The sequence below is a fragment of the Myotis yumanensis genome, unplaced genomic scaffold (genome assembly GCF_028538775.1).
Source record: "Myotis yumanensis isolate MYYU_CA2020_CCGP unplaced genomic scaffold, mMyoYum1.0.hap1 SCAF_13, whole genome shotgun sequence".
Lineage (NCBI taxonomy): Eukaryota > Metazoa > Chordata > Mammalia > Chiroptera > Vespertilionidae > Myotis > Myotis yumanensis.
The window spans coordinates 55824810-55852656 of NW_027223764.1; the positions used below are offsets into that span (position 1 = coordinate 55824810).

A 27847-nucleotide genomic window follows, 5' to 3' on the forward strand; every position below is an offset into this window, starting at 1 on the left:
CCTTGTGGTTGGCAGGATCTTCTCTCTTCCCGGCCCGGGCGGCCTCGGGCCCGGGCGGTCAGCACCGAGGACAGCGCCGCCGGGGCAGGGGCGGGGCGTGGTGTCCATGGAGACGTCACCACGCGCCGGAGTCTCCCGGGCGCGCTCGCGGGCCGCTGGCGCCGCCGCGTCACGTGATCCAGGTAGTTGTCCAGGCTGCGCACCTCCTGCGCTCACTCTTCACCTGCAGGCGCCGGACCAACCACTCTGCCGCGCGGAACCCGCCGGCCGGGTGAGCGCGGCGGCCCCTCCCTTCTGGGTCCTTTTGCCCCTTCTCCCGCCGTCTTGGGGGCGGCCACTCTGCTCCCCGTTCCCGGGTCCTTGGGAGCTGCTGCCCGCAGTCTTACGGGGCCCCGCGGGGGAACCAGGGAGGGGGAAGGAGCGTGACCTTGGCTTCGCCCTTGGCTGATCGCGGCTCCCTAGGACTCCCAGCCCTCTGCGCAGGTCCGACCCTGCGAGTGCAGTGTTTTGCGTGCAGGAGTGACGCACTAATGGTGGGGTTTCAGGCATCAGCTGGGGTTCTCCAGCTCGAAAACTACAGACTGTCCTGTGGTCGGTGCAGGGCCTGCTACTCTTAGTCCCTTCAAAGGCCGGAACTGCGGAGCCACACTAAAATGGGGAGGGGCCCGCCTTTTGTGCTAGGTGATCCGGTGTCGGCTTCATAGCCTCTGGATCTCGTGGGAGCAGAGGCCTTACAGACGGTTTTAACCACTGTTGTCCGTTCACAGATGGGGAAACTGAGGCCCTGAGAGAGGCAAGACTGGCCTGACGTCACAGCTAACCTGGGAAGTGATTCAACCACTCTCAGGGAGATGGAGGAGGAGGGGGATGGGTTTACTCAGAGGTCCCTGCAGGGTGCAATGGGCATTAATTAACTAGACCCCAAGGGCCCCACCTGACACCCCTCCGCTGCGGACTGCCCTGCAGCTCCTCCCCACGCTGGCCTTAGCTCACTGGAACTGGCCCATCTATTTTTGTACTTTGCCCAACTCTGGGCTTTAGCCCCGGCCCTTCATCTCTGCCAAGTAAATAAGCATACCCTGCCTTCCCACCTTGGAGTCTGCCTCCCGGGCCTTCTTTTGGTTTCAGCAAACTAGTGTTGGGGTTTATTCCTGTGAAAAGCCCACCCGGTTCTCGGAATGTGAGTGCAGGCTCTGCTGCCCAGAGTCAATGTCTGGGGGAGGGCCCTTCCCCTCTTGGGATCCTGTTAACAGATTTCTACGGAGAATGGCAGAGCAGTCCTCACCTGGGCAGTGCAGTCAGGGCCTAGTGTGTGAAGGCTAGTGGTTGAGGAAGTCTGCAGTTGTGATTGTTCTGGGGCTGGGAGTGGGGATGGTACTGACCTTTTCCCTAGAGAAGAGACCTGGTACCCCCCACCCCCTATTCCAGGAGCTGCCCAGAGCAACCTGCTGGTAGTGCCCTGGGAGCTGGGCAGGGTGGGGATGTGCAGGGGGCTGACCGACTACTCCTGCTTTCACCTGTGTAGGTAGAACCTGGCAGGACTGGCAGGGGGCTCTGGCTCCAGATACTGAGGTTACCTTTGTTCTGTCCTTCCGGGCTCCTGGGTCCTCAAGCCCTGCTGGGATGAGCAGGGGTGGCTGGCTGAATGCCCTCCTGCCAGGCGGGTGAAGGCCACAGCAGTGTCCAGTGGCTGGCCCAGACAGTTCATTGTTTGTAAAACACAGTGTTCCTGAGCCGAGCTGGCTGGGTACAGCCAGGCTTTGTCACTGTTCCCTGGAGCCGTCCCATTCCCCTGTGCTGGCAGAATGCCCCGGGCTGCAGCCTGCGGAAAATGCATTGTCCCAACAAAATCAGGGTTTATATCTTGACTCCACAGTGAGGAGGGTGCAGGCTCTGGAACCACACAGAGCCCTATCACTCACCAGCTTAGCCTCTCTGTGCCTCAGTTTCCCTGTTTATAAAAGGGGGCTAATCCTGGTGCCCACTTTATGAGATTGTTGAGAGGGTTAAATGGGCAGAGTGCCTGCTCCAGAATCAGTGCTTATTGTGTGCTCTTATTTTTATTCCCGTGATGGATGGTCTTGGTTTGGGATGGTAGAGCTTCGTGGGTTGTTTAGATTCTCAAACATCCCAGGCCAGCAGCTCCTGGGCCAGTGGCTCCTGGGCCGGGGCAGCACTGTTTGCTCAGGCCCCAGGGGGGGTCAGAAATAGAGCAGTGGTTGGGACCCTGGACCTTGAGCTCTCCTCTGCACTTGAAGAGGTGCTGCTCCAGGGAGAGCCAGCCCCTAGTGGCCTTCGTGTAGGCTGGCATCACTGGCTGGTGGGGCTGGGCATCTGGTCCGAAGCTTCAGGGGCTGAGCACGTGGGAAGGAAGTTTGGGGCACTTGGTGCTCAGGTCCCAATTGATCTCACCTCCTTCCTGGAATATATTTTTGCTTTTTAATTTTCTTCTGTTTAGACTGACTGCTGGTTGCCTGAGGAGCCCACTTTCCCTTGCTTGAGGAGACCATCTCCCCTTCTCTTTGGCTCATGTGAGTTTGGAGGGAGAGGTGGAGGAAGCAGGCTGGGAGGGCTGTACCCGGTCCTGCCTTGGGGCCTGACTCTTTGTAGAAGGGCCCAGCCTGATGGTTCTGGTGACTTGGTTAAGCTGATGGAGCAGGAGAGCACACCAGACCAAAGGCCTATTGGCTCAGGGCCATGCTCAGGCAGAATGGGAGCCAGTTATGCTCAGAAGGCACATTTTTGGGGCCTGAGTTGAACATGGGAGCCTGGCCCTTCCTGCTTACACTGTCTCTGGTGGGGTGGCTCTAGTGCTGGGCCCTGCTCACAGGTTGGGGTGCTCTGGGCAGAAGAGCATTAGCAAGTGTTCAGGGGAAGCTGTTCTATGTCCAGGCAGTGCTGGGCTGGGGCAGGGGAGCAGCTCTGCTCATAGTTGTTGGGGTGGGGGGACAGGAGGTCAGGGACAGCAGGAGCCTCAGTGGGCCTTGTCCACCCTCGGCTTGCTTTGGTAGGGACCCCTGAGGCTCTTCAGGGTCAGAGGAAGCTCTTAGAACTTCTGTCCTCTGAGGGTAGAAGAAGTTCCCACTGTTACTCAGGAATTTCCCCTGGGAAAGGGCAGGTGACATAATAGGGGTGAGATGCGTTCCAGGTACTCGTTCCTCTCCATCGGGGTGGGCTTCTGGCCTTTATGACCCTCTGAGCTGTTAGATGTTTTGAGTGACATTGGTACTGAGTGTAAGCTCTGGGAAGGATACAAGAGCCAGAGAGTGGCTCTAGCTAAGATGGGCGTGGGGCCTGCTGGTCTACCCTCCACTGGTTCCATGCCCTTCCCTTCTCTGAGCCTCAGTCCTCCCTGCTGTGAAGTGGGGCAGTTCAGGCCCATGTCATTGGCCTTCTGGCCTGGGATGGTGCGCTGAGTCAGCACTGCAGTTACAGGAAGTCACTGGTGACTTTTGGGTTTAATGACTGGAGATCCATATGTGCCATGGGCCTCCTGATATAGTGCAGCGCAGCCAGACCCCTTTTTTCTGGCTTTTTACTGACCAGACGTAGCACACCCTGCTGGAGGACTCCCCTGCTTAAGCTCCAGGGTCCAGCTTCGTGGCTTACTCCTTATTGGGGGTTCTGCATGCACGTGCCTTATGCCTTTTCATGGGCTTCAGGATCTGGTCTGGGTGCTCCCTGAGGCAGGGCCTGGGTCGTACTTGTCTTTGCACCAGGCTGGGGGGACGGCCGGGAGGGAGCAAGGTTGGGGTGGGTGGGCACAGCAGGACCAGGGCTCAGGGATGCTGGAAGCTGTTGGTGGATTTATTGTGCTGGGATCTCCACTGGCAGTGAACCCAGGAGGGCTGGCAGCGTTCTCCTTCTCTATAGCTGGCCGCAGGGCCCCCTGCCTAGTAGGACCAACAAATGCCAGATGAGTGAGAGTGGCTGCCAGAGCCCCCTTTGCCCTGGCCTGTGGTTTATGCCTCTCCCTCATCGCCTGTGTCCAGAATGAGTCAGCTGAGGTTGCTGACATCCCGGCTGGGGGTACAGGCTGCGAGGCTTCTGGCCCAACATGACGTCCAGATATCCAGCTGGCGCAGCAGGTCGTCTGGGCCACAGACCACCTTCCCAGGCAGCAGAGATGGAGGAGGCTCCAGCTACATGGAGGAGATGTACTTCGCCTGGTTGGAAAACCCCCAGAGTGTCCACAAGGTTGGCACCCACCCTGCCCGCGGTGGGAGGGCAGCTCCTGGGGCCGGAGGGGAGTGGGGAGAAGCAACTTGCCAGCTGTGTGATCTCGGGCAGGTTTCGTTGTCTTCCGGGTCCTTCGTCATCCCTGTGTGTGAAAGCCTTGTCCTTCTTTGGTGAGGAAATTCGCTTCCTTCCTGTTGTGGAACCAACTAGTGGGGGGTGGGCTGACCTGGAAGTCCCGAGAATGTCCTGCTCAGCCACGCCTGGCCCGAGACCTGCCCCTGCCCCTCCGTCAGGCTGGGCTGTCTGCACAGGGCCCCTTGTTATGTAGTTAGGGGTACACGTGTTTAGGTATGTATTGAGCCGACAAAATAAATAGCTGTTTATTGTTAAAAAAACAAAAAATCAGATGACAGGTGAACCTGAAAAGTGAAGCTCCTCTTCCTTCTCTTTACTCAGACTCACGTGGTCCGGAAACAAGGAGTTAGACCCCAGGCCAGGGGTGGGCAAACTTTCTGACTCGAGGGCCACATGGGTTCTTACACTGGACCGGAGGCCGGAGCAAAAGCATGGATGGAGTGTTTGTGTGACTAATATAAATTCAAAGTAAACATCATTACATAAAAGGGCACGGTCTTTTTTTTTTTAGTTTTATTCATTTCAAACGGGCCAGATCCGGCCCGCGGGCTGTAGTTTGCCCACGGCTGCCCTAGATAGTAAGGCTCCCTCCCAGTCCATCCATCTGCTCAGCTCCCCCTCGTCAGTTTCAGTTTAGTCTTAGCTTCTTCTGTTGTCTTGCAGAGAATTTCTTCAGCTAAACTTACTGCAGCATAATTTTAGCTTTCCTCTGTGTACAAAGGTACATGCAACAGGCGCTGTTTGCTCCGGGCTTTTTTCACTTAGCATACATGTCCAAGCTCTTTCCATGTCAGTGCATCCAGAGCCTCATTCTCCTTTCTTCCCAGCTGCGTACTGTCCCATTGTATGGCTATGCCACCCCCACCCACTGACAGACATCTGGCTCTTTCCCTTTCTCTGGTTGTCGCGATCAGTGCTGCAGTGTATAATCTTGAACATTCCCCTCTTGCACGTGTGCAGCTATCTGTTGAAGTTCCCCAAAGTGGAATTGTTGGGCCACAGATTATCTGTCTATGTAATACTGATGGGTTTTGACAAATTGCTTCCGATAGGGCTTGTACTACCCTGTTCTCCCACACTGTATGCTCTTTTATGTGTTCTGCTAGAACAGTGATTTTTAACCAGTGTGCTGCAAGAATTTTTAAAACGTACAGTACCTGATTAGTCAGGGGCAATGACCTCTTTTCCCTTAGATTGTCAAATAAAAAAATGACAACAGCCAACAAAACAATCGCCATCCTATGTGAATGAATCAAAATTATATGTATTTTTTTGTCAGATTGGCAAAAAATATATTTTTTGGTATGCTGCAGAATTTTAGTAATTGGTTTATGTGCCGTGAGATGAAGGTTGCAGATCACTGGGCTAGAACACGGAGGTGCTTGTGCGTATGCATATCTGTTTTTTGCTTCTGCATAAATAAAGTAGCAAAGATTCTGTGAGGACTGCATAATCTCCCAGCATCTAAACGTATCATCATTTATTTAACCAGTTTGCTGTTGCTTACCACTGGGATTGTTTTTATGTCGTCATTTTTATGAACAGTCCTGCAGGGAACATCCTGTCCATACATCTAGGCACACCTGTACAAGTACATCTGTAGAGTAAACTACCAGCAGTGGTTGCTAGCTCGAAAGCTAGATACATTGGCAATGTGGAGGGCCTGCTGCCTAGTTGCCCCCTGCAAAGGCCTCCTCTGACCCACCCCAGGACTAGAAGCTCCTTTCACATCGGAAGCCTCTGGCCTACAAGTTTTAGCCCCCATCCCTCTGCCAGCCTGGGTCCCGGAGGGCTCTTGGCTCTGGGTGGAGGGCCTGGCCTGGTTTTGAGGGGTCTTCTTGGCACAGTCCTGGGAGGGCTCTGACAGCTGTGATGGTGAAGGACACCCAAGGTCCCCAGAGCCCAAACCAGGGCCACCCCACTCCTCCCAGGCCCTGACCTGGCTGTTTCCTTGCTTCTATCCCTGCCCAGTCCTGGGACAGCTTCTTCCGGAATGTCAACAAGGACGCGTCGTGTGGCCCGCCTCAGCCACAGGCCCCCTCTGTTGTACCTGAGAGCAGGCCAGCCGCCTCAAGCCGGACCAAGACCAGCAAGCTGGTGGAGGACCACCTGGCTGTGCAGTCCCTGATTCGGGCCTACCAGGTGAGTGGCTGGGAGGGCACTGGCTGCGACATTGGACTGGTCCTGGGGCGTGGCCAGGTGCTGAGGGAAGGGAATGCGCTCAGCTCCGATGGCATCTCTTCAGAGAACCTTTTTCTAAGCCCTCTGTCCGATGGCCCTCACTCCTGCTGCTACTCGTCACATTACCAGGTCACTTACCACCCCCTGGCCTTGCTTGTGCCTACTGATTTGTTTGTTTGTGGTCTTTCTATGGAATGTTATCTGTCTCACACACCATTGTGCCCCAAGTATAGGGAAGGACTTAGTAAAAAAATCCGTTTCAGTAAATGTTGAATGAAAGTTGAGTAGCCCTAGCTGGTTTGGCTCAGTGGATAGAGCGTTGGCCTGCAGACTGAAGGGTGCCAGGTTTGATTCCGGTCAAGGGCACATGCCTGGGTTGTGGGCTTGATCCCCAGTAGGGGGCGTGCAGGAGGCAGCTGGTCAATGATTGTCATCATTGATGTTTCTATTTCTCCCTCTCTCTTCCTCTCTGAAGTAAATAAAAATATATTTAAAAAAAAGAAGAAAGTTGACTAGATTGGCTTTTGTTAATGTCTATTATCTTCTCTTGAACATTTCTAGAGGGCAGGTGTCAGGATTTTGGCTGGTGACCGCAGGCTGTGAAAGAATTCACAACTGAGAGGAGAGATAGTTTACTTTACTTTCCCCGAAGGAAAAGGGCCAGTGAGTTGCTAATCAATACAAAAGGCAAAGAACAAAAACCATACAAGGGAGGGAGGGGGATTTTCCAGTGGCTGCTGTTGCTAGGTGAAATTGAGCAGCTATCAGAGGGATTGTCTTTGTTAGTTCTGCAGGACATGGTCCGGGCAGATGTCCTAGGGAGGTGTCTTATCAGTAGTTTTCCCAAGCCTGTAACACATTCTTAGAGCAAAAGTTAGGAAGAGTTTAAAGAGGCTTATTTGAAGAGGAGGGCAGAAGGGAACTTTCTATTAACTATCCCTGGGTTGTAAAACCAGCAGGGAGGAGATGTATGTAAGAATTTAGCCTCGAGAGTAACTTGTCTTGCAGTTTGAACAGAGGAGCTGAGGAGCTAACAATCTTGGGGTTTAATTACCAGGTGCTTCTCAAACTGTGGATGGTCACAGCAAAGAAAAAGAAAGGCCTTTTCTTTCATTTTAAAGGGGCTGGTATAAAGCAGTTGCTTAGTGTTTATGGAATGAATGAATAGTTCAGTAAACAACTCTCCCTCTACCAGCTGCTCTGCTCTGGAGACTTATGCTCACCCCGTGGGTCCCCAGGTTGGGCCCCTGCCCTGCCAAAGAGCCCTGATGACAGTCCATATTCCCAGTCATGACTGAACAGGACTAATTGGAGGGCTGCTCTGGGTGTTAACTGCAAAACCAGTGTTACTGTTTGGGATCTCTCTGGGAATCAGTGGCCGAATGTGTTGGCTACGAAAGACGTCTTACAGACATGCAGAAGGAAGGGCAGGGGCATCCTGGGGCCTTTGGCAGGTACTCTATGGGAGGGAGCAGCAGGCTGGTGCAGAAGCTGGTGGTGGGAGGCCCTGGCCAATGGGGATAGGGCCTTGCCTCTGAAGGAAGCACTCTGTGTGGGATGGCAGCTGCATGCCTGTGTGCAGGAGAGGGAAGGGAACTAGCACTGGGTTCCCTAGCTGGCCTGAGGACTAGTGGATCGTGGGACACCTTGGAGCAAACAGCAGTATTTGTAATTGTGGTTTTGACTGGGTGAAAGAAGCAGAAAATGATCTTAACCATTGATTTTGAAAACAAAGAGCAAGGAACGTAAAACTATATTACACACAAAGTAACAGAGTGCTGCCTAAGGGCCTTTTCTTCTAGGCAAAGTTTCCAGCTGCGCTTTGTTCTTTAGCCAAGACTAGTCTCTGGATTCAGGCACCTACTCTGTACCTGCCCAAGGTTGGGCCTGATGGTGAGCACCCGGGGGAGGGGCCACAAGTAGGAGGCAGAATTCTGATTTGACTCACCTGCACACAGTCCTGAAAACCCCCAAACTTATTATTATGGACATTTTCAAACCTGGAAGGTAGAGAATTGTGTACCGAACCCCACACAACACAGTGCCAGCCTTGATTCACCTATTACTCACCTCTGGCTCCACCCACTGGCCACCGATTATTTTGAAGCAAATCCCAGATGTCATATTTCCTTAATTGAACATTTCAGCATATATTTCTAAAGATAAAGGCTCTTTAAAAATTATGCCACATTGCCCTAACTGGTTTGGCTCAGTGGATAGAGCGTCAGCCTGCGGACTCAAGGGTCCCGGGTTCGATTCCGGTCAAGGGCGTGTACCTTGGTTGCGGACACATCCCCGGTGGGGAGTGTGCAGGAGGCAGCTGATCGATGTTTCTCTCTCATCGGTGTTTCTAACTCTCTATCCCTATCCCTTCCTCTCTGTAAAAAAATCAATAAAATATATATTAAAAAGAATTATGCCACGATAGCATTATCACACCTAAAAATAATAACAGTAATTCTTAATGCTATTGATATGTGGAATTGCAAATGGACTCTCCTTGTGGGTTCTTGTCTCACGACGTTGAAGAATAAATTCTCGGACTAAAAGATTTTTAAGCAACGGTGTAGAAGTTTATTGCAAGCATATACAAACTCCCTCTGGGAAGGGGTCCCCAAAGGAAAAGAACCTGCTCGCTCTCTAAAATGGGAAAAAACCAATCTAGTGAGCCTCTTTGTCTATGGGTTTATAAATGCTCACGGCTCTTTGTCCGTTCATTCCACTTTCTAATTGGACCCTTCCTTAATCCATGTCCCCGTGCTTTCCTAATTGGCCACTTTCCCCCTTTCCCCTGTATGGTATCAGTTTCAAAGTTCAAAGCTCACCAGTGCCCCCTCTTCTTCTTCCCCTTCTCTTGTAACATTCCTCCATCCTCTGTGTGTGTGAGATAAACAACCTGACGGCTTGGAGCGTCTCTGCCCATCACGGATGCATTCCTCTCCCATGGGCCCCCTTCCCTAACACTGCCTCCTGTCTTTAAACTCCTTCCACTATCAAGTATTCAGGTGCTATTGATGTTGCCTGTTTGTCTTATGATTTCTTTCTACTGCTTCTTTGGATCAGGATCCAAATAAAGCCAGAGGTTGTGATAAGTTGATGTGGTGATGTGGCCCTTAAGTCTCTTGTACTCTGTGGGTTCCTCACTATTTCTTAAAAAAAAAAAAAAAAATATATATATATATATATATATATATATATATATATATATATATAAAATTGATTTTTTACAGAGAGGAAGGGAGAGGGATAGAGAGTTAGAAACATCGATGAGAGAGAAACATCGATAAGCTGCCTCCTACTGGGGATGTGCCCGCAACCAAGGTACATGCCCTTGACCGGAATTGAACCTGGGACCCTTCAGTCCGCAGGCCGACCCTCTATTACTGAGCCAAACTGGTTAAGGCTCACTATTTCTTTATATATATAGATAGATATTTTATTGATTTTTTACAGAGAGGAAGAAAGAGGGATAGAGAGTTGGAAACATCGATGAGAGAGAAACATCAATCAGCTGCCTCCTGCACACCCCCCACTGGGGATGTGCCCGCAACCAAGGTACATGCCCTTGGCCGGAATCGAACCTGGGACCTTTCAGTCCGCAGGCTGATGCTCTATTCACTGAGCCAAATCGGTTAGGGCGAGGCTCACTATTTTTTTTGTGTGTGTTCCCTGCCGCCACCTCCGCCTCCTCCTCCTTTCTTTCCTCCCTTCCTTCCTTCTTTCCTTCCTTCCTTCCTTCCTTCCTTCCTTCCTTCCTTCCTTTCTGTCTTTCTTTAGAAACCAGGTTGTTTGTCCTCTAGAATTATCCGGAGTCTGGGTTCTACTGATTACATACCCTGGTGTCACTCCATTGGTCCCTTTGTCCTATGTAATTTCTGTACATCGGTAGTTAGCTCTAGAAGCTTTATTCAGTATAGATCTGACTCTATTTTTATTTCAAAATCAGCTTCCTGGTGCTGATGGCATTTTATCGGACAGCAGCTATGGATGGTTACTTCCTGGACGCATTGATTCATTAGGGGTGGTAAAAATGGTGATATTCTAATTCAGTCTTTCTCTGTTTATTACCTGGAATACTGCTATCAAGAGAAATGGCCTTTTGTAACTCCATTTATTTCTGAGGCACAAATTGTATAGAAAAGACAAGATCAATGTCTGATTTTTCTTTTTATTGATAAATTTTCAAAATTATGAGGTGGTTCCCTGGCATCCTTCAAAAATGTCCAGTGAAGGTTTCCATCTTTTTAGTATGATGTGAATGCATAGATTTAAATGTACTTGCTCGCTTTCTGCCTGCTGCAGCTATTATGCTTATCATGCTCAGAGTGTCCTTGCTCTCAGCCCGCGGTGTTTGAGCTCCTCTCTGCTACCTATCATAGCAAAGTGCCCCGAGCTCACCTTGTGCATTTCTGCTCAGCCCTGGTACCAGCCGTTCAGGGAGTGCTGGCAGGTCACTGCCATTGCTTTGGTCATGACTTCTGGGCCTTTCCATGGTTGTAGCCAGGAAGTATGTATTTTTTAAAAAACATAACATACTTATGGGTTTATATTGATGCTTCTGTATGTGTCAAATGTGGGACTTAGGGTTTACCCTTGACCTTATCAACCTTATGCCACCATTTCTTTTTAAAAAAAATATATATATTTTTATTGATTTCAGAGAGGAAGGGAGAGAGAGAAATAGAAACATCAATGATAAGAGAGAATCATTGATTGGCTACCTCCTGCACGCCCCCTACTCGAGATCGAGCCCGCAACCCTGGCATGTGCCCTTGACTGGAATAGAACCCGGGACCCTTCAGTCCACAGGCCGACACTCTGTCTACTGAGCCAAACCGGCCAGGGCCCATCATTTCTTTTTAAAGTTGACAAAAACAGAGGTTCTCCAAGACAGCAAGCAATACAATGACTTATTTGATTTTCTTACAACCCCCATACAACAGCCTTAGAATACAATTCTATCACCACCCCACTGATTGATAGTAGAAATGAATTTCTGAGCCTTTCCCCGCAGTTCTGTGTGTCATTAGGGAATAGTCTATCAGTCAATTGGAATAGTTCCTTTCTGTGAGTCATGCCACCAAATGGATGCATTAATTCATTTGTTTTGTTTTACTTTCAATTTTAAAAATTAATTTTGTTTTATAGTGATATAAAATATTCACAAGATTCCAAGCTCAAGTCTTCAAAGCAAGATATCCTTAAAAGTCTAGCTTCTAGCCCAGCCACTCTACCCTTTTTCGTCCTTTCCCCATAGATAATAATTTTTCAGGCTTCATAGTTTTCTTATTTTATAATTTATTCTGATGCATGTATACATTTATAAATATATACAAATATATGCAAATGCAAACACTCACTGCAGCTCCCCTTTCATAGGCAATGGGCGCTTAGGGCACACACTTTTCTGCGATTTGTTTGTGGGGATCCCTCCTTGCAGCTGGTGGGGTTTTCTTCATGCCTCGAGCCCTCCCTGTGGATTTCCCATAGCGTGTGCCAGTCTCCTGGTGACGGACACTTGGGAAATCGCTAGGATTTCGCAGCTCCTAACAGTGCTGTAGTGACTGCCTTGGTGTATGCATCCTTTCCTGGTTTCGAAGCTGCGTGTTGTCCTTGGAGTGGAGTTGAGCTCCTGCCACCTCAGTGGCTTAGAGGCACCTGCACGGTGCTGGGTGCTGGAGACATGTGGAAACTTGAATTTCTCAAGTGCGAGGTGGGGGGCCAGGTCCCAGAACCCTGCTCTTGGGGAGGGTCTGTCCAGCTGTGTCCTAGCCCTGCCCTGACATTTTCCCTTCTCCCAGATCCGGGGCCACCATGTGGCGCAGCTGGACCCCCTGGGCATCCTGGATGCAGACCTGGACTCCTTTGTACCCTCAGACTTAATCACAAGCATCGATAAATTGGGTGAGAGTTGGTACCCTTCTCTGTCGCCCCGGTGAGGCCAGAGCCAGCTGGTGCCTGTGCGCAGTGAGGGGCTGTGGGACCACAGTGGGCCCTGGGGCCCCACAAGCAGCCCAGGAAGCTTTTCTCAGACCCTTGCCCATCTACTGCACAGTGTCCCTGCGAGGGCGTCTCCCGTCTTCCCTAGGGGCGCACCGTGCTCGGCAAGCTTGGGAGACATTGCTGGGCTCACTCCCGTGGTGGCAGCTGGGCTCTGACTCTCACTCCCCGGTCCCTGCAGCAGGTTCCCTGGGCCTAGGCGGGACCTGGCAGGAGGGATACTGCTGGGCCCCACCTGGGCCTGATCCCTCTTTCCTCTGTGCCTCCTGGGCTCTGCCCAGCCTTTTATGACCTGCGGGAGGCTGACCTGGATAAGGAGTTCCAGTTGCCCACGACCACCTTCATCGGAGGCTCCGAGCACACCCTCTCCCTGCGGGAGATCATTCAGCGCCTGGAGGTGAGCACAGGCAGGTGTGGGGGCCACGCCTGATGGAGCTCTCAAGCCTGCCAGGGGGCGGGAGGTGCTGCCTTTTCTGTTCCAGATGCCGGGGCATTTGTCCCTCTTCCTGGCTGTCCCCCCAGAGCACCTACTGCCAGCACATCGGCCTGGAGTTCATGTTCATCAACGACGTGGAGCAGTGCCAGTGGATTCGGCAGAAGTTCGAGACCCCTGGCGTGATGCAGTTCTCCAGTGAGGAGAAGCGGAGGCTGTTGGCCCGGCTGGTGCGCTCCATGAGGTCAGGCGCTCAGACCACCGCGCAGCTGAGTGGCTGGAGGGGCCTGCCCAGGGCTGTTCGACTTGCCCAGGCCCTGACTGAGCAACCAGGAGGATGCCTGGCAAGGGAAGGCAGGACTGCATGGGCCTCGCCCCTCGCTGGGGAGAGGCCCTCAGCAGGAGCATTGGGCCAGGTGCTCAGGCAGAGCTGGGCAGGTGGCCAGGAGGGGCTCCAGGAGGCATGCCGAGCGAGGGCACAAGTGGCAGAAAGTGGCTGTGGGAATGTTTGGGCCGAAAGATGTCCTGTGTGGCGTGCGTACAGCAGGGCCTCCCTGGTGGGGCACCACCTGGCTCTGCTGCTGGCTTCTCTGAGGCTGGGTGTGCCCAGGCCTGGAGGAGCAGCTCCCCAGCCACTGGGCACACCGCGGCGCCCTGAGCAGTGTGTGGGGGCTGGAATTTGAGTGGAGCCATGAGGAGGTCTGGGTGTGGTGAGGGCATGTGCAGTGCATGTGTGCGCAGGAGGGCAGCGGGCCGGAGCAGTTTGCCTGGAAGAGGGGAGAGGGTGGTAGCTGGGATCAGGAGGGTGCAGGCAGAGGTTTCTGGTTAAGCTGGGAGGACCCCTCGCCTCCCTCAGACCTGTGCTCCTGGCTGGTGCTGTCTGAGGCAGGTGCCGGACTATGTGGAGGGAGGCGATTCTGTACCTTCCCCTGTTCTGGGCGCCCTGCTCCAAGCCACCAGGGATGGCCCATGAGCCGCAGCCTCTCCATTCTTTCCCTCCTCTCTCCACACAGGTTCGAAGACTTCCTGGCCCGGAAGTGGTCCTCTGAGAAGCGCTTTGGCCTGGAGGGCTGTGAGGTCATGATCCCTGCCCTCAAGACCATCATTGACAAATCCAGTGAGATGGGGATTGAGAATGTCATCCTGGGGATGCCACACAGGTGGGCCTCCTTCCTCCCCCGCCTGTTCCTTCTCGGGGCCGGGCACCGAGGTGGAGGCAGGGATGGGAATCAGCAGGGCTGTTAGTGGGACACGAGGGTAGGGGCAGAGTGGCCTGGAACATTCTCAGATCCCTGCTCATCACAGACAGAGCCAAGCACATGGTCACAGCGCATGGAGCCAGGGCCTGACGGGGCTCCCAGATCAGTGTCTCACCAGGTTGCTGCTGTTCCTAGGAGGGTCAGGATCCCGGGAAAGGGTTGTGTTGTTCTTGAGGTTCCTGTGGCTAAGGAGCCCTGCAGGGGCCAGTCCTAGGGAAGTGTGGGCGGGGCCTGGGCAGGCGGCCCTGGCTGGATCTGGAGGTCTCTTCTGGCTGCAGGCTGACTGCCCGCTGACCTCGATACAGACGGGAGACTGGCTTGGCAGTCGGGTAGTTACTTCTGGGCTGGAGCCTATGGTCTGACAGGAATGCAGCCCCGGACAAATGAAGGTGGTGGGTTCATGCTGAATGGGCTGAACAGTCGGGGGCAGAGCCCCAGCATTTCCTTGACCACTTCCGGTTGCTCTCGGTTGGGCCAGGCCGGGCTGCGCCAGCAGGTGGGGTGTTCAGCAGTCCCGATGAGTGTGGAGGCCCCTCCGGTGGGCTGGCTGCCAGGAGCCGGGGGCCTGCCTGCCACAGGCTTCCTGCTCTGAGGGCCTGGAAGTGCCCAGTGTCCGGTCAGAGGGTCAGGCAGAGCTGGACCCGGGTCTGAGTGGCTGGCCCTGTGGAAGGGGATGGACTGGGTGGTCAGGTCAGGCTCTGTGTGGTGCTGGGTAGACTCTGACCTGCGGAGGCCCTGGGAGCTGAGGGTGTTCTGGTCGAGGCTCCATAGTCGCTGAGGCCCCTTTGAGGCTGCAGGGCTTTGCCTATGGCTCCCTGGCTCCCAGGACCCACAGAACAGGAGAGAGGCCCACCTGGACGAGGGCCGCCCTGCCACAGGCCAGTGGGGCCAGAGGTTGGACGGGGCATGTGTGTGTCGGGCTGGCATCTGTTGATGAGCTTTGGGGTGAATCATGCACTGTACCCCCATGGGCTGGTGCCCACCCCTGGGTAAACTGCCCCTTGCTGGGGGCCAGGCTGGACTGGAGAACCCTGGTCCCTGGCTGTTCTCCTGACCCCCACCTCTCAGACCTCCCTCAGCTCCTCTGGACAGGTCCTCTGGTAACTCCTGGCTTAGGGTCCGTCCGGTTCCTTCTCTGTCCTGCTCCAACATGCTGCTGGGCTGGGGTGGGGGGTAGTTTGAGCCACTGGGATGCATCAGCAGATTGGGACCAAGGAACTGGGTTGGGTTCAACTTTTGGGTGGGGAGGGTGGGCATTGCATGAGGCTGGTGGCTCCCTGCTCATGAGGGCCTCCTGAATCAGAGACGTATAGGTGTGTCTGGGAGGAGGAGGGGGGACTGGCTGGCCAGGATACTCACATGCCTTGTAGACTGAGTCAGGATGAGAGGGCTGGGCCTCCTTTGGGCTCCCTGGAGAGGGGGTGGGCCCCAGACTGCATGCTGATTCTGATAGGTCCCCGGTGGGCAGGGAGCAGGGCCCGTCAGGGAAGGCCTCTGAGCCAGGTGAGAGCCCACCCCTCTGGCTCCAGGGGCAGGCTGAACGTGCTGGCGAACGTCATCCGCAAGGACCTGGAGCAGATCTTCTGCCAATTTGATCCCAAGCTGGAGGCAGCGGATGAGGTGGGTACCAAGCCCAGGTCTCAGGGCCCCTGGAGAGCTGGGTGTTTGGGAGGTGGACTGGGGAGAAATCCGGCCAGGAGTTTCCAGGCTTGGACAGACCTTGAAATGGACAGACACACAGAGGAGTGGGAGAGAGGCTGGACAGACACACAGAGGAGTGGGAGAGAGGCTGGGTGTTGGCAGGAGGCCCCTGGTGGTGAAAACCCTGGGATATGCGGCCAGCCGCCCTGTTTCCAGGGGGACATGGGCCTGAGTGCGTTGCAGATGCGTGGCCGGAGCTCAGAGGGTTGCAGACATTAGGGAGCCCACCCCGGCGTGTGGGAGGGCCCCATGCTCCCTTACTCATTGACCTTCCCTCTTGGACAATATATTGGTGTAAAATGATTGCATTCTACCATATTTCTTTATTATGAATTTGAGTATCTTTTCATGTTTTTAAGCCATGTATGGTATGGGTTTTTTTCCCTATAAATTTCTCTTCATGGCTTTTGCACATTTTTCTGTGGGGCTTTGGGCTGTATATCCCTGATTTGTAAAAAGTGCTTTACATATGGGAGCACTTAGCCCTTTGCCTGCATTTGTCTTATGACTATTCTTTCAGCTTGATTTTCCCCTAATGTTGTGCAGGATTTGCTGCCCCCATGACAAATGTATTAGGTTTTAGCTCTCTCATCATTCATAGCTTCCGAGGTTTGTAGATTGTGTAGAAAGATGTTCCCTGCTCCAGGATCATCAAATATGCCACGCTTTCCTGATACTGTGGCTCCGTCACGTGGCGGGGAAGTTAGTGGGCCCAGCCTGGTGTTTGCCGAGCGGTCTCCACCCCGTGAGTGAGCCATCTTGCACGTCTTTGCTGTCACTGCCGCTGGCCGGCCGCCTCCTACTGAGGCCTCCCTGTCCACCCTGCCATCATCTGTGAAAAGAGGACGGTGGTTGAAATGCAGGGCCACCCTGATGGCAGGAGGGGCAGGGTGCAGGGCAGGAAGGCGGCAGCAAGAGGGTGTAGGTCAGGCCCAGCACAAGCCTTTCTAGAGCAGAATCCAGGGACTGTTTCAGCCACACTGGCCTTGCATCTGTCTGTCCGTCCGTCTGTCTCCCTGTCTGAGGCGGGAGGGCTGGGTTCATCATGGTCCACCTCAACCCCAGGGCTCTGGAGACGTCAAATATCACCTGGGCATGTACCATGAGCGGATCAACCGGGTCACGAACAGAAACATCACTCTCTCCCTGGTGGCCAACCCCTCCCACCTGGAGGCCGTGGACCCTGTGGTGCAGGGGAAGACCAAGGCCGAGCAGTTCTACCGCGGGGACGCCCAGGGCAAGAAGGTAAGCTCCCCTGGGTCCTGAGGGGTGAGCTCTGAGGGCTGGGCCCTGAGTCTGCAGTGCAGGGGGCAGGGCTGGGGTCCACAGGCTGAGGCCTGGGGCTCCTCTCAGCTCGCCCTCTGCTCTGCAGGTCATGTCCATCCTGGTCCATGGGGATGCTGCCTTCGCCGGCCAGGGTGTGGTCTATGAGACCTTCCACCTGAGTGACCTGCCCTCTTACACCACCAACGGCACCGTGCATGTGGTTGTCAACAACCAGGTGAGGGTCTGGCTGCATGCCCGGCCTCGTCAGCATCCCATCCCTGAATCCAGGCAGCACTTTGAGGGGAAGAGTGAGACCATCCTGGTTCTGATCCCACTGCCGCGTGTCCCAGGGTGCGACCTCAGGCAGACTGCCGGCTCTCCCAGCCTTGGGTGCCTGTCTGTGAAACCGGGAGATCCATCCATCTATCTATGTACTGTGTCTGTCTGTCTGTCTGTCATTCTGGAGAAAGTTGTCAGGACAAAGGAGCACAGGGTAACGAGCACAGAGGCTGGACACATGGTGAGATGCTGCCTTTAGCTCCATGTGGCAGTCAACCTTAGCGCGCAGCTCTCACAGCCTTTGCTTCCGGTAGCTGTGATAGCAGCTCTTCCCTGAGCCTGGGCAGCCCAGGGTTAGCTGCAGTATTTGCACTCAGTCACCTAATCTTCACAGAATAACCCTGTGATGTAGGGATTAAGGAGACCTTTACATAGACGAGGAAGCAGCGTTTGGGAATTTAAGTGCCTTGCCGAGGTTGTACAGTTAGTAACTGGTGGGACGGGTTTACCCGGCCCGTGCTCCTCACTGCCACGGTATGAAATGATGGCAGAGAAGAGCGGGCACCCCCATGGCACCCGCTGCTGTTTGCTCTTGGGGCTGCTCACCAGCGATCCCTTCCCGTCCCACATGCCTCCTGGGCACACCTGATGGACCTCGAGGCAAAGACCTCCCGGCCTCCTGGACCACGGGTCTAGCTCTAGGTAAACGGCACTGCCGCTTCCTCCTGCTCCTGCAGATTGGCTTCACCACGGACCCTCGGATGGCCCGCTCCTCACCGTACCCCACCGATGTGGCCCGTGTGGTCAATGCGCCCATCTTCCACGTGAACGCGGATGACCCAGAGGCTGTGATATACGTGTGCAGCGTGGCGGCCGAGTGGAGGAACACCTTCAATAAAGACGTGGTTGTGGACCTGGTGGGTCTGGGGCTGAGGCCGGGGCCGGGGTGTGCAGCCTGTCCTGGCTGTGCCAAGCAGTCGGGGCTGGGAGTCCTGGGAGACAGAAGATTCAGTGCTACCAAGAGCAAAACGTGGGACAGTCAGTGAGGGGGGTCGGGGGGCATTCAGGGGCCTGGAAGGGTGTGCCCTGCAGATGTGCCCCAGCTGTGCAGTGACTAAGCCTGCACTGCCTGGGCACAGGGACCAAGCCCCCTTCCCTCGCTGTCCCTGCAGGTGTGTTACCGCCGGCGCGGCCACAACGAGATGGATGAGCCCATGTTCACGCAGCCGCTCATGTACAAGCAGATCCACAAGCAGGTGCCCGTGCTGAAGAGGTACGCGGACAAGCTCATCGCCGAGGACACGGTCACCCTGCAGGAGTTCGAGGTGCGTGGTGGCGGGCCTCGTGAGCACCTGGGGTCCGCCGCCTCAGAGCCGGGACCCTGGGGAAGTCGCTGATGTTGCTGGCCCAGTGCTGGGACCTGGTGATTTACAGAAGCAGCCAATATGGCCCTTGTCCCAAACAGCCTCCAGTTACAAGGGGGACAGAGGGCCCAAGACATACACAGCTTGGCGGGATGCAGCAACCCCCTGAGACGGGCTTGTCCCCTCAGTTATCTGTGGATGTGTTGGTCCTCCCGCCTCGAGGGGGCTCTGAGAGCAAGGACTGTCAGTCTCCCGAGTTTCCCCCAAGTCCCTTGCTGAATGGGACCCCCCTGAACTCTGAGACTTTGGTCTCTGGCCACAAGGCCCCTGCAGGCCAGCAGAGAGAGTTCTAGAACGTGGTGATGGGGGACTGACTTTCGAGTCCAGTTTGACCCAGGCTCTGGCTGCTCACAGCGTCCCTGCCTTCTCTCTGATTCCAGGAAGAAATCGCCAAATACGACCGGATCTGTGAGGAGGCGTACGGCAGGTCCAAAGATAAAAAGATCCTGCATATAAAGCACTGGCTGGACTCCCCCTGGCCCGGTGAGTGGCGGGTGTGGGCTGACACTGCTCCTGGCACTAGGCCAGGACTGAGCGACTCTGCCCCGAGGCCCCAAGGCTGTGGGGCTGATTCCTGAAGGCTGGGAGGCACCGCCCTCAAAGTACCCGTGACCAGCAACCTCTGGAGAGAAAGGGCTGAGCAGGGCTGGTGGACGCCAAAGTAGAGAGAGCTGGGGACAGAGGGATGGTCAGCGGCTCCCTAGAGCTAGATGGCCCTGGGCTTGGGGTGGCTCTCGCAAGGGCCCAGGGAAGGATGGTAGCAGGTGTAGGAGCTGGAGCTGTGACGTCAGCTGCCACAGTCCTGAGGTTGGGCTCAGTCTTCAGGTAGCAGGTGGGCCCAGGAAGACTGGGCTGGGGGCACAGGCTGGCGGGGATCTGAGGCCCCACCGCCTCCCGAAGTGCACAGAGTCTCTGCTTCTCAGGCTTCTTCACCGTGGACGGGGAGCCCAAGAGCATGACCTGTCCAACCACGGGCATTCCTGAGGACGTGCTGACCCACATTGGCAACGTGGCGAGCTCTGTGCCCCTGGAGGACTTTAAAATCCACACGGGTGAGGTTGCTGTGCGGGCTGCAGCGTGGGCCACGGTCCCCGCTGTCTTGCCCCAAGAGCGATGGCATCGCGGGTCCGGGAGGCCTGGCCAGCATCCCCGCTGTCCCTGGTGGGTCGGCTGGGCTCTTGGAGCCTTGTCTGCACCCCGGGAGGTGCCCTTGATGCTAGCTCCTCTCAGGGTGGGCTGAGGTGGTGCCACACTCCCGGTGGGTTCTAGAGACCAGACTGATGTCGATCCCTGGGGCAGGCGGGAGAGCAGGGGAGCAGGGTTTCCTGTGGAAGGAGCGCTGGGCCTGGCCTACCGGGCAGGAACGCTGGGCTTGCCAGCAGCCTGCATGGATGACAGAGTGACCCTGCTGCTCCTGGTGAGCCTGGGCTAGGGGGTGGTCGCTGGCTGTAAATTGTGGCTGTGGCCTCTACTTGGGGCCCCTGGAGAGCCCCCTGGAGGTGGTGGGCACCTGCGCCCCTTCTGACCAGCCTGTGGGTGCTCCGAGGGTTTCCTCCACAGTGTGCCGGAGGCCCAGGTGTCCTGAGGCACCACTCTGTGTGCATGTCACGGGGTCTGTGCAGCTGTAGAGCCCCCAGGAGCCCAGCTTGGCCTGGTCACCGGGGCTCAAATTCAAGTATCTTATAGCTGTGACTGTGGGTAAATGACTTCCCTCTATGGCTCCTGTCTCCACCTGGAGAGTTGGGACCGTCCACCCATGGGCGGTGGAGGACGCACCCGACCCCAGGCGTTCAGATGTGCGCAGTGCCGGTGCCCGCCCACTGATACCTGCTCCTTCCACGGGAGGGAGGCCGCCCACTGTACTGGCTGGAGGGCTGTGCTGGAGGAGGGCCCTGCCAGGGCCGGCTCAGTGGGAGACGTGTGCACTGAGTACACACACACCTGGCCCTGGCCCCTTGGGCTCTGGCTGTTTTGGGCAGGGTGGCCCAGTCCTGGCTACCTCAGGCTGGCCCTTTCCTCCTGTAGGCCTCTCTCGAATCTTGTGGGGCCGTGCGGACATGACCAAGAAGCGGGAGGTAGACTGGGCGCTGGCGGAGTACATGGCCTTCGGCTCCCTGCTCAAGGAGGGCATCCACGTGCGGCTCAGCGGGCAGGACGTGGAGAGGGGCACGTTCAGGTGAGGGCAGGGGCTCCGACCCAGGCCTCGTGCGCATTGGCCTTGTCAGCACTGAGCCTGTGGGGCAGCTGAGGGGCCAGCCGTGCTTGGGGACCCCAGCGTCATCGTGGGAGCTCTGGGGTGGAGCTGGCCCTTCCTCCTCTTCTTGGGCCTTTTCTGAGGAGCCCAGGGAGGGCCCTTGTCTGGCGGGGGCATCACTGGTAACCCCATCAGCACCCCAGCCCCTGCCCTTGGGCCAGGTCATCAGGGGACCCTGGGCCACCTCTCTGACCCCAGGGGAGAAGCATGCAGAGCAGACCGCCTGGCCTAGGCCTGGGTCATCTGTGGCCTCATGGTGCGTGTGAACTGCTGTCCAGCCAGCCTCCCCATTTGCTTTTTTCCTTGAGTTTTTGAGTCCAGGGACAGGACTGCACTTGTCAGTGTCCCCACCTCATTTCCTCTTTGGGCCCAGAGGTTCTGGACCCGATGTGGTCACTGCCATGCTGGTGAGTCATGGAACCGTGGCGTCCGGGATGCGATGAGCGGCTTTCTTGGGTCCCAGGGGCTCGTCAGTGCTGGCCCTGGTCCAGCTCCATTGCCCCCTGAGCTGCGTGTTAGTCCTCCTTGGGAGTGGGGGTCAGCCAGGCGGTCCCCTCATTGTGTAGGTAGTACCTCCTGTGGACCTGGGCAGGGAGAGTGCCCCAGGGGTGTGGCACTGTCTTGGGGTCTCGGGGTCTCGGGCTCCACCCAGCACTTGGTTGGGGAGGTCATTGAGGCCGGTCTCTCGGGGACCTTTCTGAGGTAGAAGCTGAGAGTCAGGCCTGTGAGGTGTGGGGCACTGCTGGGGGGCTGCCTGGAGGAGGGGACCGGTCGCCCTGGCTCTCCAGGCCTCGGTGTCACTGTCCTGTGGGACTCTCAGGTTTCCGGGCACAGTGACGAGGGCTTGCCCGCCTCCTGCTCCCCATCCTTCCTGCTCTGTTTCTCTCCAGTCACCGGCACCACGTTCTCCACGACCAGGAAGTTGACCGGAGGACATGTGTCCCCATGAACCACCTTTGGCCTGACCAGGCCCCGTATACCGTGTGCAACAGCTCCCTCTCGGAGTATGGCGTCCTGGGTGGGTCAGACTCTCCAGGCAGGTCAGGCGGGGCTGGGATGCCTGGGGACCAAAGAGGGGCTTGCATCCTGAGGTGCCCTGTCGCTGTGACCATGGACGGGGCCTGTGGCTGAGAGGGCAGGGTCTGGGCCCAGGAGGGACTGAGAGGCTCAGAGGCTCGTGGGGTGGATCTGGGTCCTGGCACAGTCATGGGGATGCTGAGGCCACATGGGACTTGAAGTCCAGCAGGAGGCTCCTGCTTGCCTGGGGATATGGGGGGTGGGGTTCTTTGGCTACCAGAGCCCTGTTCCTGAGCCCAGTGGGACCAGAAAACCCAATAGAGTCCACTGTGGGCATAGCCACCGGCTGGCCCTGAGCCTGGCCTGGCCCGCCCACTTTCCTGACCGTCATTTCCCCTCAACACTGCACCCCGCAGCCCTGTCTCAAGTTCCCCTCCCTGGGCTCAGGGCTCCCCAGACTGTAGACCCAGAATTCTCTCCCTCGGCTTGATCTTGAGCTGGTCTCTTCCCTCACTGCCTCCTCCTAGAGGCAGGACCCCCAGGGGCCAGTTCCTGCCCCTCCCCCTCAGCAGCCCTGCACCTGTTTTGGGGGCTCCTCTTGGTAGATGGCCCCTGGTGCCTCCCCAGGGAATCTTTGGACTTGGCTCGATGAGGCTGAGCTAGCCACGTGCAGCTACGGCTGAGGGCGCCCCTCGCGTGTCCTCCGTTCCCAGGACGCAAGATCGTGGGCCCCAAGGAGTCCCGCTCCCCCTGGCCTGGCGGGAGGGGTGGTGGGGCAGGGAGGGTGTGTGAGAAAGGGCTGGGCTTGACCGGAGCCACTGGCACGGGGGACAGTGTGTGGCAGGCTGTCTTGGTTTCTTCCGTTTAGGCTTCGAGCTGGGCTATGCCATGGCCAGCCCCAACGCCCTGGTCCTCTGGGAGGCTCAGTTTGGCGACTTTCACAACACGGCCCAGTGCATCATCGACCAGTTCATCAGCACCGGCCAGGCCAAGTGGGTTCGACACAATGGCATTGTGCTTCTGCTGCCCCATGGCATGGAGGGCATGGTGAGTGCTGCCGGGGCCGGGGCTCTGACAGGCCTGCGGGGGACGGGGGGGGGGGGGGGGGGGGGCGGGGGGGCGGGGGGGGCCTTGGCCACATGCATCGTTGGAGTGTATGCACCTTCTGGGCCCATGGAACATGGGGGTCTGCTTAGGGGGGGCTGCATAGGTCTGGGTGGCTGTGGCTGAAATGATGACACTAGTCACTAGCGGTGGAAGTAGCTGACACCTCTGAGCCTGCTATGAGCCAGGCTGTTTCAAACCCTCTCTGTGTATTAACTCTTCCAGTCTCACAACTCTTCGTTCCAACAATGTAACGAAGTGAGTCCTGTTCCCATTTTTCAGATAAACTGAGGCACAAAGGTGTGGACTAGCTTGTCCAAGGTCACTCAGATAGTAGCTTGGACTTGAACCCGATCTGTGCAGCATTGCCTGCCTTCCGGTCCCCTCCCAGGGGAGGAGGGCAGATGTGCAGGCTGAGCAGTGGAGTGCTGAGCAGGGCGGGCGGGGCTGTGCTGAGGGCCCACTCGGCTCGGGTCCAGTAAGGAGCTGGTCACTACTGGCACCGCCGCGTGGCTGTGTAGAGCCAGGACTCACTGTGCTGAGCACTTTCATGCCCTGTAAACCCTGCCAGAGTCCTCACTAAGGACCTGCCTCAGTCCTGTTTCCATTTCACACCTGAGGGGAGAAGGGGCGTGGCCTGCGCAGGGTCACCAGCTGCCAGGGCTTCTTCCTGGTGGAGCTTGAGCCAGGCTGGGTGGGGAGGGTTGGGGTGGCCTGGCTGGAGCCTGTGGCACTGGGTCCTCGGTGAGTCCCCACTAAGGGAGCGGCGGGTGGCAGCCGTGGGGCAGGTCACCCCTGTTGCACGGGAGCGAGTTTGGAGGTCCCTGAGCTGTCTGCTCTCGTGAAGCAGAGCAGCCCCTGGGCCCTGGTGGGCGGGGAGTCAGCTCTGGGTCACATCTGTCCTTCTGGCTGACAGATCTTGGGGTTGTTTCTTAATCTCTTTGCCCCTCACCATCTTCATCTGTAAAGTGAGGAAACGAGTGTCTGCATCATGGGGCTCGGTTCAGGGCCAGTGGCTAACCTGTGGGCCGCGGAGCTGTGCCTGGGTCGGATGTGCTAGGGACAGGCCTCGGCCTGGCCCTCACGCCCACCCACACGTGCTGGCTCCCCGGGCCCCTCTGAGGATGCCTTCCCAACCCCGCTCCCGCTTCCTGGGTCTTTCCTGTCGTCTGGGCTCCAGAGTGAGGGCACCTTCTCCCAGAGCCGTCCACTCTCTTTCCCGAGACCCGGGTCCCTGCACGGCCAAACTTCTGTCCTGTGTGACGTCCCCCTCCCCTCGGCCAACCTGGACGCCTGGCATTTGCTTTTAGGGGCCGGAGCACTCCTCAGCGAGGCCCGAGAGGTTCCTGCAGATGAGCAATGATGACTCGGATGCCTACCCCGTGAGTGCACCTGCCTTCCCCCGGGACAGGGCCTGGGCACCAGGGGCCACCTCCCAGCCACACCCTGTCCCCCCAGGCGTTCTCAGAGGACTTCGAGGTGAGGCAGCTCTACGACTGCAACTGGATCGTGGTCAACTGCTCCACGCCGGCCAACTACTTCCACGTGCTGCGCCGGCAGATCCTGCTGCCCTTCCGCAAGCCGGTGAGCCGCCTGCCCTGGTCGCGGCCGCAGCCACGCGGGGCAGACCCGGAGCCTGTCCCGGGGGCAGCTGGCAGCTCGGCACGTGTTTCCCTTCCAGCTGATCATCTTCACTCCCAAATCTCTGCTGAGGCACCCGAAGGCCAAGTCCAGCTTTGACCAAATGGTATCTGGTAGGTGCCGGGGCATGCTGGGCAGCGAGGGGAGGCTGGGGCCCGGTGCGGCCTCTGCTCCTGGGACTCTGTGCTCACGCAGTCTGTGGCTCTGTGAGCTCTGCAGCAACTCCCTCTTGGTCCCCACCTGTGGCTGGGTGGGGAGGTGGCGGGTGGCCAGCTGGACGGCTCAGTACCAGGGGCAGGGGTGCACTGGTCCCAGCAGGGCTGGCCTGGCTGTGCTGGGGGAGCTGAGAGGCAGGAGGCCGGGTAGAGGTCTGCCTCGTTTGCAGGAAAGTAAATATCACTGATTCATTAATACTTTTTTCCCCACTCATGAGCCAAACAGACATGACTGTCCCTGGGGATGCAGTGTCCCCTCCTGAGCTCTCAGCCTCATCACCTGGAGTCAGGGGTCAGTCTAATAAAGCGCCTGAAGGACCAGGTGTCGGAACTGAGATGTGAGCCAGTGGAGGGTCAGGGAGTGCAGGCGTGGGGCCCTGAGGCTGCAGAGTAGAGCTGCCCGGAAAGCGGTCTGGCCAGGAAGGGTGTCCGCAGTGTGGGCAGCGTGTGTTTGGGTGTCCCCGTGGTGAGGGCAGGTCTGAGCCGGCAGTTCCGAGCTCTGGCCTTGGGCTGGGCTGGCTGGGCTGATGCCCGGTGCTGGCTCTTCTCTGGTGGGACCTGGCAGCCTGTTCCCTCTCTGCTCACTGTGCTCCCTGGGATGCCAGGACACGGCAGCTTTCCCAGAGATCTTTGCAGCGAGCTTGGCCTGCTGCCGGGCACGTGACGTGAGCTCAGGAAGGAAGACGGACAGCACTTAGGACTTGGGGGCTTGGTTGCGGGGCTAAGGGAGGGAGGGATGTGTGGTGGTCTCTGGAGACAGCTGCTCACCTTCAGCTAGGTGATGGGTAACTACAGTGCACACAGCGATGGGCGGGGCTGGATGGGGAGCAGCTCCGCTTCAGGGACCGAGCTCATGAGAGGGGCACGATGTTACCTTCATTTCCCCGCCAGGGGCTTTCCCCTTGGACCCCGCTTGCCCCTGAATGGTGATGCTCCCGGGCTCTGCCCTTGGCTCAGGCTCCCATCTCCACTTCTTTCCCTGTGACATCTCAGGTTTCATTTGTCATTTTCTCCATCATTTGGCTCAAGAGGTACCCAGTGCAGCCGCAGATCTAAACATGGGCTAGTGTTAATGGCCAAGGGGAGCCTGCGGGTGCTGGGGCCGCAGGCCTGGTTCCCCAGCTGCTCCAGCCCCTCCAGAAGCTGATGCCTCTTCCATGCCCTGTCGGTCTCCAGGGACCAGCTTCCAGCGGGTCATTCCTGAGGATGGGGTCGCGGCTCGGGCCCCTGAGAAGGTACGGCGGCTCATCTTCTGCACGGGAAAGGTGTACTACGACCTGGTGAAGGAGCGGAGCAACCAGTGCCTGGATGACCAAGTGGCCATTACGCGCCTGGAGCAGGTACACCTCCTTGGAGAGATGGACGAGGTCAAATAGCCAGCCCCCTGGGCAGTGTGCCTGGCCTGGTCAGATCTGGGCCCGAGGGAGCTGTGTTGTCTCATTCCCCCGGGCTACGCTGCCCTTTCTTCCTGTCTGCCCCAGATCTCCCCATTCCCCTTCGACCTGATCAAGAGAGAGGCGGAGAAGTACCCAGGCGCAGAGCTGGTGTGGTGCCAGGAGGAGCACAAGAACATGGGCTACTATGACTACATCAATCCACGCTTCATGACCATCCTGAAACGGACACGGCCCATATGGTACAAGGCTGGGTGCAGGGAAGCCAGCCACCTACCCTTCACTGCGGGGCCTGCGGGGTGGGGGCCTGAGGCCCGTCCTGGCTTTGCCTGGCTCGTTTGGTGTGTCACTGAGAACTGGCCGCTGCCCTTCTCTGGCCACATTGGGAACCATAGTACCTGTTGGCTCTGTGACCGCTGGGGACAGGTCAGCTTCCCCATCAGGGACCCCCATCAGCACCACCTCACGGAGCAAAACCTTCTGCAGCCAGAACTGACACAGGGCACCTCCCACGCTCTCAGCTCTCCTGCCTTTGGCCTTAGGCCAGTAACTTTGCCTCATGGTGCCTCGGGCTCTTCATCTCTATAGCAGGACGAGAGGCATCAGACCCCATGCAGCCCTGGGCTAGTGGCCAGGCCAGCCCAGCCCAGCCCAGCCCAGCCCTCCCCTCACTGTCTCTCCTCCCCTAGGTATGTTGGCCGTGACCCAGCGGCTGCACCGGCCACGGGAAACAGGAACGCTCACCTGGTGTCTCTGAAGAAGTTTCTGGATACTGCCTTCAATCTGAAGGCCTTTGAGGGCAAGACATTTTAGCGCTGGGCAGGGCCTGCCTGGGTCTTCCCACGGGGCTGGCTGGGGCTGGGGAGGGTCTGTCAGGCCCCAGGGTAAAATACACTGACGCAGCGATTGAGGCCGTAGAGCAGGCACCACTGGCTTTGGTCTTATGCCTCCATGGGCCCTCGTGTTTATTCCAGAATCTGTTAGGACTGAGAAAGCAGAGGAGGTGACAGGTGGGATGCATCAGGAGTGTTTCCCCAGCTGCCCTGGCCTTCCTGGAGATTCTGTGTAGCTTTTCCCACCTCTGTCTGCAGACAGCACCCCGGTGCCTGACTTTGGTCTCCCACTTCCTGGTAGATCTGGCTGCCACTCACCCTGTCCTTGTTCATCTGTAGATTCAAGGACTGCTATCTTTTGTGCTCTTAGAAATAGAGACTTCAGTGTGACAACCAGGTGAAGCAAAACCATGCCTGGTGATTTATCTTGTGCTGATTTATGGAGTGTGTCATGATGAGTGTGAGATACAGCCACAGCGCATGTGTACCAAACCAGAACACCAAATGACAGAAATAAAAAATGCTTGAGAGA

The 27847-nt window shown here is 56.8% G+C and overlaps 1 protein-coding gene across 1 annotated transcript; it reads left to right on the forward strand.

Annotated features, from left to right (window-relative positions):
• The first annotated feature begins 166 nt into the window (after positions 1 to 166).
• OGDHL (oxoglutarate dehydrogenase L) lies at positions 167 to 27847 on the forward strand. The gene is made up of 24 exons (XM_070433175.1): positions 167 to 271; positions 2459 to 2531; positions 3993 to 4197; positions 6286 to 6456; positions 12297 to 12399; positions 12777 to 12892; positions 13018 to 13172; positions 13942 to 14088; positions 15717 to 15807; positions 16954 to 17133; positions 17261 to 17389; positions 18171 to 18350; positions 18606 to 18758; positions 19238 to 19340; positions 19781 to 19909; positions 20883 to 21033; positions 22002 to 22129; positions 22997 to 23175; positions 24543 to 24614; positions 24691 to 24816; positions 24914 to 24986; positions 26265 to 26428; positions 26570 to 26724; positions 27172 to 27847. The coding sequence occupies exons 3-24, from the start codon at positions 3994 to 3996 to the stop codon at positions 27293 to 27295; spliced, it is 3033 nt and encodes a 1010-aa protein (XP_070289276.1). The 5' UTR covers positions 167 to 271; positions 2459 to 2531; position 3993; the 3' UTR covers positions 27296 to 27847.

What these genes read in the sequence shown, in the direction of transcription:
- OGDHL (XM_070433175.1), top strand. Translation starts at nt 3,994, where the DNA reads ATGAGTCAGCTGAGGTTGCTGACATCCCGGCTGGGGGTACAGGCTGCG. An exon ending in CCCTGATTCGGGCCTACCAG is followed by an intron (nt 6,457 to 12,296) that starts GTGAGTGGCTGG and finishes CCCTTCTCCCAG; the next exon opens with ATCCGGGGCCACCATGTGGC. An exon ending in GTGGAGAGGGGCACGTTCAG is followed by an intron (nt 21,034 to 22,001) that starts GTGAGGGCAGGG and finishes GTTTCTCTCCAG; the next exon opens with TCACCGGCACCACGTTCTCC.